This window comes from Aedes albopictus, chromosome 2 (assembly GCF_035046485.1).
Source record: "Aedes albopictus strain Foshan chromosome 2, AalbF5, whole genome shotgun sequence".
In the NCBI taxonomy this organism is placed as follows: domain Eukaryota; kingdom Metazoa; phylum Arthropoda; class Insecta; order Diptera; family Culicidae; genus Aedes; species Aedes albopictus.
The window spans coordinates 421,282,269-421,297,665 of record NC_085137.1 but is presented as its reverse complement, the minus strand read 5'-3'; the positions used below and the strand labels follow the sequence as shown (position 1 = coordinate 421,297,665).

General features: G+C 41.3%; 1 protein-coding gene across 1 annotated transcript; it reads right to left on the bottom strand.

Annotated features, from left to right (window-relative positions):
- Nucleotides 1-1,210: 1,210 nt before the first annotated feature.
- On the bottom strand, nt 1,211-6,795 carry LOC134283982 (guanine nucleotide-binding protein G(q) subunit alpha-like). The gene is made up of 4 exons (XM_062848564.1): nt 6,630-6,795; nt 3,193-3,404; nt 2,972-3,126; nt 1,211-2,749 (listed from the first exon to the last, which is right to left on the bottom strand). The coding sequence occupies exons 1-4, from the start codon at nt 6,793-6,795 to the stop codon at nt 2,602-2,604; spliced, it is 681 nt and encodes a 226-aa protein (XP_062704548.1). The 3' UTR covers nt 1,211-2,601.
- Nucleotides 6,796-15,397: the final 8,602 nt, after the last annotated feature.

The following is a 15,397-nucleotide window of genomic DNA, read 5'->3' as shown; positions in this document are numbered from 1 at the left end:
CGGAAAATGACTTAGAATTTCTAGTCGGCGCCACGTCAAACCACAATAAATGCAGGTCCTTTTGCAATGGAAGATAAGCTTCCGATGGCGCTACATAGCAGGAGAATGACTGGTCAGAATACTCGTTGCCGCCGAGCCAGGATTGGCAGCAGTGGCGAGGTGGCGAGGAGATGGGCCACCACAACCGTATATTGTAGGGTATATGCTTCAAGTGGCAAAACGTTTCGCTGATATGATTATGATAGATGAGAGCTCCCGCGTGGACGCAGCGAAAAACAAACACCCCGGCTATTATAATGGTGAGTTAACAGCAGAGGAGACAACATCAACGTTGGTGTAAGTAGGGAGGGGCAGAAGGAGTTGTTTCCAGACTCATAGCTAGTTTGATGAAGCTTTGCTATTTCGGTAAATCGAATCTTAAGTGAAATTTCTTCTCAACTAATAATACAAGGACTCTTCCCAGCGATTTTTTATAAAAAAAAATCTTCAAAAGCTTTCGTTAGGGATTCCTTTATCGTTTGGAAAGAATTCCTGATAAAAAACGAATTCTTTCCAAACGCTCTTCCTCAAGATGATTTTGTTAAGGTCCTTTAGGAAATCATCCGAGGTAAGGAATTCTCAAGAAGTTTCATTCAGAAACTACTTGAGGATTTTTTTTGAAAAATTCCTCTAACAAATCCTGGCAGAGATTGTTCTCTAAGATTCCGTCGCAGGAACTCTTGCAATGATTTTTCAGGAGGACTGGGAGCATCCTCAAGGCACTCAACTATTGTTATTTGCTGTTATGGATTGAATAGTTCCTAACGATCCTTCAAAATATTACATACATGGGTCGATTGAGATCTGCTTAAAGGGTTCGAATAATCGCTACAAGATTATGCATAGATACCTCTATACGATCCCTTCACATGGGACACATACAAAAATGCAATGAGACACGTTCGGTGTAATACTAGATTTGTAGTAATGAGCTGAATTTTAGTATGGTGAGAAGGTCAATTCTCCGTTTCTGCAATGAAATGGCGCAAAACGCGTGAGTATTATGATTCCTTGCCTAATTTGATGATGTTTGAGCAAAACTTTGGATAAGGATGTTGTTTATGTTGCAAGAAATGGGAAAAACAACAACACTGCTGCCCAAAATTTTGCTCAAACTACATCAAATTATTCAAGGAATCATAATACCCACGCTTTTTGCACCATTTCACTGCAGCAACGGAGAATTAACCTTCTCACCATACTAAAATTCAGCTCATTACTACAAATCTAGTACTTCACCGATTTGTCCTATTTAAGATTCATTTTCAGGAAATTCTTCTGCTTGTAAAATCTTGCTAAATAAATTCCAAAATATTCCGCAGGAAGTTTCTTCCAGTGTTATTTGCTGATTATTGGAGCAACTTCAAAAGATTAAAAACTACTTCAGTTTCTTCTAGGAGAAACTCAAGGGACGATCTGTGCCGCTACTTGAGAGTTTTAGTTTTTTCTTGAAATCGTCCAACTTTATTCTGCAATAAGTGCCTTCCAGCAACAGCAGCTTTCTTTTGAGGTTTTTACCTTGGATTCCAAGATTTGTTTGGTGAAATAGGTACTTCTAATGTGCAAGGGTTTGCATTGATTTTTAATTGACTTCTGAATATGATATTAGTTCTAATAGTTTTTTTTATTATAAATTATTAAAAAGGTCCATGGTTAGTTCCAGGCAAGATCTTTCGTGGATTTTCAGAACTTTAGCGCATAACTGGCCAGATTGTTTGCACTTGATGAACTCAAAAGTAGATCTGTGGAATGTTCGTTGGAAAATGTTAAGCAATCCAGAAAGATACTTAGTCAATTGTTTGAAAAATCATTGAAATATCCCTTCTCAAATCAAATAAAAGTATACTGGTACTTCCATGATTGACAGCGGAGTAGCTGAAGGTACATTACCAATTCCTATTTTTTTGTTGGCTTTGGAAACATCCTTAACAGTAAACCCGAACATACAAGAAACATAACGATTAACAACTATTGTTGTAAAAATAATATGGCCCATCTCATATCCTCAGCATGGGACACACTCCCTCTCCAAACCTCCTATTGACACCTATGGAGGACGGCAAGACTCATCAAGGTAACAGACATACTCACGCACGTGTCGGAAAGCCAGCGAACAATGATGATTGAAAGTAAATGGTAAATCTAGGTAAAACAGATATGATATAAATGTTGCGTGCAGTTTTCACTTTGACCGGCCGGAGTTGCAGAGGCCATACATAAGAGTGAATATGAGAACATGAAAGTTGCGCAGACAGATGGGAGAAAAGTGTGTATGAGGCATAAACGTACATACCTACAAACGGAAGTGATAAAATTAGTACAATTAAAGTCAAAGCGCTCGGTTTTGACTGTTGCAGCATTGAGACAAACGTAATGAACGCAAATCGAGGATGCATTTTAATAAACAAACGGTTAAAGTGGATGCAGTTGGATGCGGTTTTGATTAAATCACAAGAACAAAACAGAACCAGAGAGATGCAACGAAACATTCGCCCGACACAATCAAACAAAACACTGTCTTTCGGAGGTGTTTGATGCAAGCAAGAGAAAACAGAAATAAATTTAACGTTTTGCAGGGTACCTAAACCGAATCTCCTCTAGGTCGAAGGGATACTCGATAATTCCCGTCGTGGGCACACGCACTCTCAGAATGTCTTGCTCCGTTGGAAGATAGTCGGTCGCCGCCACACGGTCAATTTCCATTAGGTAACTGTGTGTTTTCATTATTTAAAAACAACGGGAAAATTCAAAATGGAGTAGAAGAAATACTTGGTTTAATATCGTCATGCCCTGTCGCGGGTAGAAACTCAAATCTGAAATTCGACTACGGCTTGGAAGGTATCAATCCTTCAATTTCAGGATAAACACCATCCATTGTTCGAAACGTTTCTATAAACAAAAAAAAATGCTATCGGAACACCGGTATACGTACTATTTGGCGGAATCTGTTAGCTGATACTCTCTCCTCCTGTCGTAGCACTCCTGGATTCCCGCGTCCGCCCACAGATCTTTGATTGCTTGAACGTATGGCGGTTCAAATGTGGTCACCGTTTCGAAGTCTACACTTCGTATCAGCTCCGCATGTTCCTAAAAAGCAACAAGTGTGAATACCTCCATGTTCCCGGTTCTCCTTGCCGATCTCCCAACACTTACGATGTTCGCTGGATCACTGTACTGGATTTTTAGCAGGTCCATCGCCCGAATCATCGACTGCATTGCCATAAAAATATTTTGGTACACTAGTTTGATAAAGCCACGTTTGTCTTCGTCCGAGTAACCGCTACCGTGGATGATACGCATCTGTTTGATGAATGTCGATTTACCCGATTCACCGGTACCTGTTGGAGGAGAAAGAGAAATGAAAACTTTAGATTAGTTTCATGTTATCTAGTCAAAATTTATCAAATAGGATAGCGAACCACTTGGGAAGCGGCCGGTATTTTGGGCACTATTCGCTATAACTCAGTCAATTCCAAACCAATTGACTTGAAATCTTGTACACGGTTATATACTATACGTATCTCATCGCGTTCCAAAAATTGTGTCAATTGGTTCAAAACTGGCTGAGGTATAGCAGAAAAGTCCCCAACATAGGACCCCTGCCGAGATGGTTCCACTTCCCTAACATTAGGCTGAACATTTGGTTACAAATTTCCGGCAAATTAATACTTTCTTTAATTAGTTGTGTAGATCAACAAAATCACTATTATCAACCCTACAGAAAAGAATTCTTTATCGCTTAGCTTTTCGATGTTATTTTCATACACTTACATACAATAAAATTCTTAATTATGTGAAACTCAGTAGCTCCTACTAATCCTAGTCTGTTTTCTGCGTTTTATTCGTATATACATAATTGTAAGTTTCTAGATCCTAAGTACAGCGTTCAAGTTAAATTTGAAATTCTTTCTCAAGTAATTCTGACAACTGATCCAAGATGGGGGAAAATTCACTTTCCATGCGGAATAACAGAACGGAATATGTTTCCTTTTCCTTACCTGCTATCCGCGAGCTTTCTCAAGTGTTTTTTTTTTATAGTGGAATCATTACTTGACTACTACACTTACTCCAATCTTTTCCATATTATTTACGAAGTGGGAACTAGCCAGAGCCAACAATTTCTCGATAGTGTATCGTCTATAATGATTACCATATCTAATTTTATCACAGGTTTAGCTCGGAGCTAGCGTAGATCTCTGAAGTCTTCCAGGTTTTTTCGAGAGTATATCTGCTATCAGCGAACGCGATCGGGGGCCTTGAACCGGCTGGTCGGGTTGAACGTCAAAAAAGTCAAAATAGTCAATACCGACGTAAAAGAACGAGGCGCAGAACACTTTTATCCGAGCTGGTGGTAGAGCATTTTTGGAGCAACCGGCGTTGCCTGTTGGTTTTTGCAGAGCTGACATTGAGTTCGAACACGGTAGTCCTCTAATCGGAGTTAATGAACGTTGAGCCAAAAACGAACTTCGTTGAAGATGAAGATCTAGTGATTCTTGGGGCATAAATGCTCAAGATAAAAAGATCGGTTACTGTCAACAGTATTGAACGCTTCGTACAATCATATGATCGCAATTCTCAATACGACTCTTGATAGGCGGCAATCCATTTTCAACCAGGAATGGACTATGCACATACAGCTAGCTACTCTTCGACAGAACGTTTTTCAAGGACACAGTATTAGGCATCTTTAGCAGATCAACCTCCGCAGCGTACTCAAACCTGCTTTAGAATTAACAGCTCTGCGTCTTCCTTACGAATTAGTGGACCGACGGAGTGGATTCCTGCGCGAGCGTTCTGCGTAAATTTATTGGATATCTTTTCACAAACGCTTCCATCTCAAAAAATCCTCCATCCGAAACAGCGGAAGTTGTAAACAACGCTGCTGCAAATGCGCTCGTATTTTTGGATGGTTTGATCGAAGGTTGCTGTTGCTGAAGGAAGGCCATTGCTTTTGTCGCTTCCCTAGAAATGGGCTTCGTGGCCGTGTGGCTAGAGGCATCAGTAATCTATGCGTTTCGTAAGTTTCGGGGTGTGGGTTCGATTCCCGCTCCAGTCGGGGAAAACCTTTCGTCAAACGGAAAATTCTCCACTGGGCCACTGGATGTTATGTGTGGTGTCCGTTGTCTAATATTAGTGCTTGTTCAGTCTGTACAACCTCTGGTTTAACCTTCTTCGTGCATTAGCTTGCGCTCACCTCGTTGACCTACACAGAGAAAATTTTCTACTCAGTGACTGAGTTGGTCTTACTCAGAAATCGAAAATTCCTTTGTATTCTTACTCAGTTTCAGCTAAAAGTGGGACAACCCATTGCCAATGGGTTGTCCCACTTTTAGCCGAAACTGAGTAAGAAAACAAAGGAATTTTCGATTTCTGAGTAAGACCAACTAAGCTACTGAGTAGAAATTTTTCTCGGTGTAGTGCACGATGAGGGGCCATAATGACCCCAATGCATGACGAGGGTTAAGACGGTGTTGTGTCTATTAAAAATTCTGGGCCGTGGAACCACCGGCTTGGCGAGTAGGAGTCAATCCGGCAGGAGAAAATCGGAATTTCGTAAATCCAATTAGAAAAAATCTTTACATTGGTTTGAGCTTCTGTTCGCCAATTGAGCTATAATAGCTTCCCAAAATTCTAGACGTGGAATCAAAACGAACCGCAATGGAGCTATTCGTGTCTTCGTGCTGGTCATGGCATATTCGGCGCAATGGAATTCTCTTTGAACTGTTAAAACACGACAGCAGCAAATCGTATCTCTGTTCGATAGCTCTTTCACAGAATTTCGTCCCAAACTTTGGTCAAACTATCTTTCAAACAATCCAACGTACTATGCTGTGTAACGCAGGCTCTGGACTGAAAATGCACAGAATAGTGCATCAAATGTAGATCCGAAGAATTCGATGGCCACTTATATTTTGTTAAAGAAGAGCGCGGCGCACACATTCAACGCCTCAACTGCCTATGATTAAAAGACATATTTCAGATGATCATATTGGCAGCTACAACATAACCCAGAGTTTGTCCTCACCTCTGAATTGATTCCATCATAATTCAGCCAAACGGTATTGGGTCAAATGACATTTGACCATACAGCCGGACACCTTCAGCCAGATGGCATTCGGCCAAACGACATTCGGTCAAACGTCCGGACACCTTTAACCTCGAACATCATCACGTCCATCACAAACCAATCTGAACTTCGAATTCTTTGGCATTGCTGATCGTTTTTGTTCTCCAAGTTTTAGTGGAATATCTCCTGTATGTCGCCTGAAATGACAACAAGGAACGCTCGGAAACGATGTAGGACGGACGGGAGGTCAGTTGATCCGGACGGGTACGGAGGAAAAAATTCACCAATGTTACAGGCTACGTTAGTTGATGCATCCCATACTAAACCGAGTTTCCCTGGATATAGCGTCACAACAATCCTGTTTCGAACTGCTTTTCCTTGACGTAGGTAAGGGATTCAAGCAGCAGATCTGCTCGTTCGGTCTTTCGAAATAATGTTTTTGACAGGCCTCATAACTCTAAAAGACTAGTCACAACCAAGTGGGCTTTTAGCACGTTGGGCAGATCTGGGTCGTTTCTCTCACACCATGAACGTACGCGATCACTGTGATGCGCCAGTGACGATCGGTTCGTAGGTTCCTCCTTGTCCGCCCAACGCGTCAACCATGCAGCAGTTGTCCATTCCAATAAGTATCCGTGGTAGGACGTTATGTTATATTCAGTGTTGATAATGCCCAGTAGTTCATCCATTGCGAGTGTTTGAGGAGGAAAGGCAAGCCTATTTACGGTGTGTACTTTTGGAATTCAGTTTGTGGCTTAATGGTGCATTCCAGAAATCTCTGCAGGCAGCTTGACGGAGTTTTTTCGTTGATGATCTACCGTCCACTTGATCATAACACGAGGTATCCCAGCATTCGCTTCAAGACTTAATTCGTTCAAGAAACTAAATTCTAACAGCTTGACCAACGAGCCGTCGTCTATGAAGGCGAATGTGTGCACAGTCTTACCTTTGTCACATGGAAGCACGGGAACGTATCGGAGAAGGACCTTGTTAGCCTTACACACGAGAGTGTTTCAGTTTTCGATAAGCAGTTCAGCCCCATCCTGAGCGGTCGTTAGCTGTGTGCTCTCCTTCTTCCGCTGAAATCAGGTATCATCTTGTTGCATATATGAGCTGCCATATCTTTCACAAGGCTCTTTAATCGAGCAAGCTCCAAAATGCTTCAACAGACACTTCCGACATGGTTTGTTCTGCTTAAGTGCCACCAATGCGCAACGTTCACCGATACTTGTGTCCTGAAACTTCTCATACAACACATTACTGCTGTAAATTTCTTGGCAGACGTTGCACTGTTTGCTGGATTGCTTCGCTGAACACCGGAGATACCGCGGAGCTAGTATCGTGGACAGATATGGTTTCGAGATGAACATGGACTTCCTTTTGACGTAGGACTACGTCTCTCTTTTCTATACCGGGTGTCATTCTAAATTTTCAGAAATCGGCCGCGTTACGTTTGAAGTGGAGATTTTGATCGTTAATAACTCAGCCATTTCTCGTTGATTTTTCAAAATTTTGGCTCCAATCGATTGGAAATCTTTACACCAATTATGTCCAATATTAACATTTGCTGATTTTCAATAGCAAACTATTGAAAAATTGGGAAAAGTAAACCCATGTTTATTCCAGCCAATCACGATCGAGCACATTTTGGATGCTCCCGTCGAATATAAAAGCTACTGCTTCTTCGCATCTTCCCTCATTTGTCTTTGTCGTCTCGAGGTGAACGCATCGAACGAGAGCTGCCGACTTTCTTCGTTTGCGTTTTCGCTTATTATTCTTTGACGGCCGTGTCGGCTCGGTGGCGGTGGTTTTCGGCAAGGGTGCTGTTGCACATTCACCTTCTAACTGTCTAACGCGGCAGACCAAGGAAGTGTTTGAACATCGGATTGATCGACGGTGGTGGCAGAGGCAGCAGCAAAATCCGGAATCACACCCACGGCAGCAAGCGGCGGGCCAATGTTCGACGGCTTCCAGCGAACAGCACGGAGAAATCCAACACGCATTGCGTGGCATGATGAATTGATTTCAATTTCTTCCTAAAACCGTCCATAATTCAAACGGTTCTTTTCAGGACCATCGAAAATGCTTCCTAGAGAGTTAATTGGATAAATTTCCTCCATCGACCGAGAAAGTGTAGTGAAAACAAATAGTGAAAGATTGAATTCTTGGTGGTGGTTCAGCAACAGTGAAGGCGATCACTAATCTCATGCACGTCAGCAAGCGGCGGGCCAATTTTCGACGGCGTTCAGCATTCAGCACGGGGGAATCTAACCAGAGGCGTCTCGTCGGCGTGTTCAACCGGTTCATTGCACAGGTATTCGATTTGGAAGAAAATAAATAGGAATTGTTTCACCATCCCAGTCTTTGTCATTTTAAATGACATGGATTAAATGTTATATTAACACAGAAACTTAAAAAAATGTTTTTACAAGACTTCAATACATTGCATCTCCGTTAGAACAAAAAATCTGGTGCGTACCACCCATCCCACCACTATAATGTCGAATTCGTTTATTTGCACCGCCTGCACCGCTTTGCCACCGGGTGTAGCAAACTTGCACCGAAACCGTTCGTTTATTCGCAGGTACTGTTCTGTTTTGACACCCGATTGGCACCGGTGCAAGAACATGCTACACCCAGTTTGAGCGCGGTGTAGCAGGTACAAAGCTAGTTTTACCAATACATGCATATCGCTGAACTTGTATCGTGGTTTTGTTTTGGTAGGAATGATGATTTTCTCTTCGGCATTAGGTAAACAGTTTTCTTGGATATTCATTTAACAGCAAATCTGTGCGTTTAAAAATTATTTAAACTCGATCGATGAAATATCACGTCTTTCAATCAATTTCTGAGGAATCTTCAAAATTTATCGGTAACATGAAATTTCAAAGAGTTGATTCAATGTATATTTTTCCCATTACTATGTTTTTTTTATTATCGCAAATATGTGGATTACTTTTAATGATTTTAACCATAAGAATTTTCTGTCGCATGGTGATCTATTAATTATGAAAAAAATTGACGTAATAAAGTTTCGATAAGCCCAGAATAGAATAAAAATCTATTAATTCAAATTGGACTGAAATATTACTGAAGTAACTTTTTGTAGGTACAAACAGTTTCAAAAACCGTGAAATCTATTTTTTTTTCTTACAACAAATATTTAATTTTTGAATTACATTGAAAGTCAAACAAATAACGTTATGTTCTAAAAAGCATTTATTTATTTTTCTTTTTACGTTACGGAAATCATAAAAACATGATTATGTTTATTTTTGGTACCCTTTATTGTTTTCATTGACGCTTTCACGTGCTCTTACTAATACCATCATAAGCTGTCAACAAATTGCACCGAAATCGTTCGTTTTTCCGGTGTCAATTACTACACCGGTGCAGTGCACCGTCGGGAATAAACGAATTCGACATAAGACAGTCGCCCAACTACCCACCGTGAAACGGCTGAGAATCAAAACAAGCACACCGCACCGTAGTTCAACTTTTTCTGTTGAACAAGCTCCCATATATGAACGCCCCAACACACTGCAATAGGTCGGATGTTCGTATACGGCTGGAGGTGTAAATGTGTGAGATCAACCCGTTCTACAGGAGAATTTGAACAACGTTTGCTATCACATGCTGGGAGTCTCTCGTGCGCGTTTTTGTTTGACGCTAAAAATGATTCGCATAGGATTGAGTTTAAACTCATTCAAATCGCACATGACAATGCTTCCGCAGAAAACGGATTTCAGTAGAAAATAGTTTAATTACGTGAATGTCGTCATGTTGTTATCCCAAAATCAAAAAGCGCTCTATGATTACAACTAAATTCTAGCAGAACCATTTTTGCTAAACCAACATACCGCTGTGTGAGCCACTCTCACCGTGTTGCGCCAAAAAGCGCGGTTAACTTGCATGCAGCTTGGCGTCGGTGTCTCTCATCGTGTTCAACCCACTGGCTTGAACGAGAGAGAAAAAACGAAGAAAAAAGAGAGACTTTCTCACCGTCATCATTGCATGCTTTCAATGCGCGTGGCTTGCGCACCACCCAACCATGCGTACTTACTTGCTACTGAAGCTGAATGTGCTTTCATTTGGCGTTTATTGCGTACATTATTCAGTGTCAAAATGCAATTTGCATTTCAGAATCTTTCTCACTATCTGGAAAGGTAGTTTTATTGCATGTTTCGTTAATCATGTCAGACGGACATTCAAGCACCACAACATGGTGGCCATGTGAAGGATTTGTTGTTTGACGAAAGCTTTCTTCCAGTAGTGGAATGGGAAATAAACCCAAACTCCAAGTATGTACCATGTTAAACTTAAACGACTGACGTCTGTAACCAAACGGCCACGAATTCGTTTTGGCTCCAACAAAACTACGATTATTTAGTAGAAAAGTGCACCACTTTCAGTTTTGGAATGCATATAATATGTAATTCTCATCTCTCATACCTGTTCTTTAACATAAATGTACCAAATTCCAATTTTGAATTTATCCTCAATGTTGAACAGGTCCCCTATTAGACCACGCGTCGCCTCTGAATCTAACACGCATTGCGTGGCATGATAAATTCATGTCAATTTTCTGTCTAAAATCGTCCAATATTCAAACGGTTCTTTTCAGGACCATAGAAAATTATTCCTCAAGAGTTGTGAATCAGATAATTATTTCATCGGTCGGTAGAAGTGTGGTGCAACCGAAAAGTGAAAAATTGTATGCTTGGTGGCCCCGCAACAATAATGATGCCGGCCACTAATGATTCCACCAGGAATTTAGCAACGTTTTATCCTATCCAGACCATTTTTCGTGAAACATTGTTTAATTCAATCATTTTTCGAATTAAAATAATCTAAATCTTCCAATATTTTGGTTACTTTATTCGTTAAATGAAACTTTTCTCATTTCTTCTTCGGTTGATTAATCGTTTGATGCGTCTGGAGCATGAGGGGCGGGTCATGCAAACGAAATTAACTGAAAAGCCAGCCGAATGGGAGGAGCTTCATCTGCAAATCTAGGGGCATAAAACCTGTTCTCTTTGATTTCTTTCGTCATTATCGTTGGATCAGTCAGGCAGGGTAGATGTCACCTTCATAGCTGAGCAGTGGCACATCAACCCAGCCGCAACTCTCGGCTATCGTGCGGATAGCACCAGGAATCTCATCTATGGCAGAAAGCGGCGTACCAGTTTTCGGTGGCATCCTGTATTTAGCAAGGAGAAAACCAACACGCATTGCGTGACATGATATTTTCATGCACTTTCGTTCCTAAAATCGTCAATTAATCAAACGGTCCTTTTCACGACCACCGAAAGTAATTCCTCAAGAGTTGTAAATCAGATAATTTCATTCCATCAATCGAGAAAAGTGTGGTTCAATCGAAAAATGAAAGATTGAATTCCGGCCACTAATCGTTCCATCCAGAATTTAGCAACGCATTGTCCTATCAGAACCATTTTTCGTGAAACATTGGGGAGCGTCCAGAAATTACGTCACGTTAAAAGGGGGTGGGGGGTCATCAAAGTGTGACGACCCATACAAAAATTTCAGAGGTCCCATACAAAACGTGTGACATAGGGATGAGGAGGGGTTGAAAATGACTAATTTTTGTGTGCCGTAATTTAAGGACGATCCCTTGTTTAATTCTAGCATTTTTCGAATTAAAATGATCTAAATCTTTTTATATTTTGATTACTTTATTTGTTAAATGAAAATTTCTCTCATTTCTTGGTTGAAAATCGTTTGAAGCGTCCGAAGCATGCGAGGCGGGTCATGCAATCGAAATAAACTGGAAAGCCAGCCGAATGGGAGGAGCTTCATCTGCCAATCTAGGCACATAAAAGCTGTTCCCTCTGATTTCTTTCTCATTTTCATTGGATCAGTCAGGGAGGGTGGAGGTGGATATCACGTCCACGGCTGTGCAACAGCACGTCAACTGCGACGAGTGATAGCACCAGGAATCTCATCCACTGATCACGGCTGCGGTGGGCCCGGCAATGGAAGTTACCTCCGCAGCTGGGTAGCTGCGCACCAACCCAGCGACGGCTCTCGGTTATCTTTCTGATAGAACCAGGAATCTCATAACGGCAGCAGGCTGCGGTAGTTTTCGATGTCTTCCCGCATTCAGTGCGGTTAATTTTCAATTGTCTTTCTAAAATCAACCGTTATTTGAACTGACCTTTTCAGGACCAGAGAAAATTATTCCTTAAGAGTTATGAATCGGATAATTTTCGGATATATTCCAACGATCGGTAAAAGTGTAGTGCATTCGAAAAGTGAATGGTTGAATGCTTGGTGGCTCAGTAACAGCAAAATCGGTCACTAATCTTTCTACCCGAAATTTGGCAACGCGTTATCTTATTCGGACAATTGTACCTGAAACATTGTTTCATTCTAATATTTATTGAACTAAAATGATCTTAACTATTCAATACTTCAATTAGTTTATCCGTTCGATTAGAAATTGTCTCAAAGAACGGTTGCAGTCGTTTGAAGCGTCTGACACAATGTGGGCGGGTCATGCAAACGGAATAAACTGGGAAACCCGCCGAACAGGAGGAGCTTCATCTGCTAATCTAGGGGCATAAAAGCTGTTTCCTCTGTTATCATTCGTCATTTTCCATGGATCAGTCAAGGAGAGTGGAGATGCCACCTCCCAGCTAGGCAGCAGCACACAAATTCAGCGATGACTCTCGGCTATCGTGGTGGCAGCACCAGGAATTTCATCCACGACAGCAAACGGCTGCATTCAGTATGGGTAAAATCGCATTGCGTGATGAATTCATGCACTTGTCTTGCCTAAATCTTACGTTTTATAAACGGCCTTTTCCAGGATCAGCGAAAATGATTCCTCAAGAGTTATGATTCGGACAATTAAAAGCGACAGACTGAAAGCTTGGTAGTTCAGCAATAGTGAAGTCGGCCACTAATATGTTCTTCCCGGATGAAAACAACGTACTGTCGAAAGAGTTTTACGTTAAACCTTAGTAGAAAAGATCTATCTAACGCCGTTCTATTATCTAATAATTTTATCCGCTCGATGAAAATTCTCTCGTAGAACAGTAATTTGACCATTTCTTTTCAAAACGAAATAACTCTTGAACTAGTCAACATCTTTCCAAGTAACCGAACCAGCTGAATAACAGCTTCTTGAGCTAAAATTAGCTTAAGAATGATTTGTTTTACTCTTATACAGCAAAACTGTTTGTTGGGTTATGAATGCGTTCAGCGAAAGCGATCACACAACAACTTTACTCAACACATCAGTCCACCATTTGTATTATCATAACAACAAACATTGTATTATGGAAATATAAAAGTCGGAATCTCGTTCCAGCCTTTGTCCTACGTCAACATTGCGGTTATGTCTCAGACATTACCCACTCCCAGTTTTTTCGACGCTTCTCAGGCTTGGCGTTGTATGGACGATGGAACTGTACCCGACCAAGTACTAAAATCTGATAGTTACAGCTGCCGGTTCCTTGCCCAGACGAGCTTTATTGGCTAGTTGGCGGCAGCTTCTAAGTCTGTTCTTGTAGGAGTGTCACATTAGAGAGATGTTTATTTAGCCAACAATCTATAATCGGGCGTGCATGCACATGTTTCGGGCTGCTATACCAAAATCTATCACAGCGTCAAATTCCTATATGTTTGGTGTTGGCATCTCCCGAATCCTGCAAACTAACGAGTGTAAGATCACCTCTGGAGTCTGAGCGTCCGAACAGCATACACAGTGTGCTGATAACATCTCATAGGTCGGCTGGATTTTTTTCTTGGCGAAACGTCCCCACTGGAGCAAAACCCGCTTCTCTGCTTAGAGCACTTCAACTGGGAACTTCCTTTGCAAATGACCATTTTGCATGTGTATATGTAGCAGGCACGAAATTACTCTATGCCCAAAGAAGTTAAAGAAATTTACTTTACGGAAAGTTCATGGACCGAACGGGAATCAAACCCGTCACCCCCAGCATGATGAGGCTGGATACCTACAACTTTAAAGCTGGTGCTATATGGGCCGGCTGGGTACAGTGGCCAACTTCTGATCCATTCTTTTCGAGCTTCGCTGAAGTCGAAGTACCTACATTCTGTTCGTCACTGAAAGCGCACATCTTGGTGGTGCTTTCATACGTGGCTAGGCTATGAACAGAGACCACTCCTCCGGGTTGTCACTGAAGATGGGTAGCTTCTTTGCAATTGCGTGGAGTTGACTTCTGCTGAGTTCATGCGAAAGAGGTTACCCCGAATAAATAATTCGGGTCAAATGGGTCTACTTCGACGAACAAAACGCTGCTACTACTACGCCCAGGATCGCTGTTGCCGATTTTAATCGCCCTTCTAAACGTTTCATCTCTAGTGGTTGCCTTTTCGCCATCTCTTATAGCTGCTTTTCCACCCGCTTAATCACACTGTACACATCTGTCGCTATCAAGGTCGCTACCCTGTTATCGGCGCTGACTGTGGTTGAATTAGCACAGACAAGCAGATGTGACAGTTAGTTCATCTCGGATTTTCCTCCCTGTTCTGCAAACGCCACTCATATTGACGATGTACATTATGCAGCGTATTTTTCATCTCACAATATCGTATCTTCTCATACGCTAAGCTGACCATACGTAGAGAGAAGGAAAACGTAAATAGAAAGCTGCAAAGTAGGATTAAAGACACGAGCCAGGGATTACACCCAGGACCTTTTGCACACGAATCAGAAGCGGTAGTCACTAGACCACCAAGCCCGTCTGCTAATCCTTAGCATCAATAATGATAGTTTTAAGTAGATCATAACGCCATAGTTGAGCACATTGTAAGGATAAAAGTTTTAAACAATTAGAAAACACACCTTATACTGACTTCAACGATTTCTGCTATTCTGACGTTTTTCCGAAGTTCTATTCTACTTGTCCGACAAACGGACAAGAACATGTCACATTCTACCGTGACGTTACAACGTTTTGACGCCTTTTTAATCAGATTTTTCAGTAAAAATAATAAATACGACCGTAAACCTAACATATTTTTGCATATTCGAACTCCTTGTAAAATTTGCAGTAAATATGATCTGTCAACAATTAGTTTTCATTGAAAAAGTACGTTCAAAATGGGAATTAGTAGCGTGACGTTACAACGTTGTAACGTCACGCTACTAATTCCTATTTTGAACAAGCTTTTTCTACGAAAACTAAATGTTCAACAGACCATTTTTACTGCAGATTTTACAAGAAATCCGAATGTTCAAAAATATTTGCAGTTTACGGTCGTATTTATGAGTTACTGTGGAAAATCTGGCTATAAAGGCGT

Excerpts from the sequence above, each read along its gene's own strand:
- LOC134283982 (XM_062848564.1), bottom strand. The coding sequence starts at position 6,795 with ATGGATGAACTACTGGGCATTATCAACACTGAATATAACATAACGTCC. Across the intron at positions 3,405-6,629 it reads TGATCGCGTACGTTCATGGT|TTTTCATTTCTCTTTCTCCT; the intron begins GTGAGAGAAACG and ends ACTAATCTAAAG. Across the intron at positions 2,750-2,971 it reads CTAACAGATTCCGCCAAATA|TTACCTAATGGAAATTGACC; the intron begins GTACGTATACCG and ends GAAAACACACAG.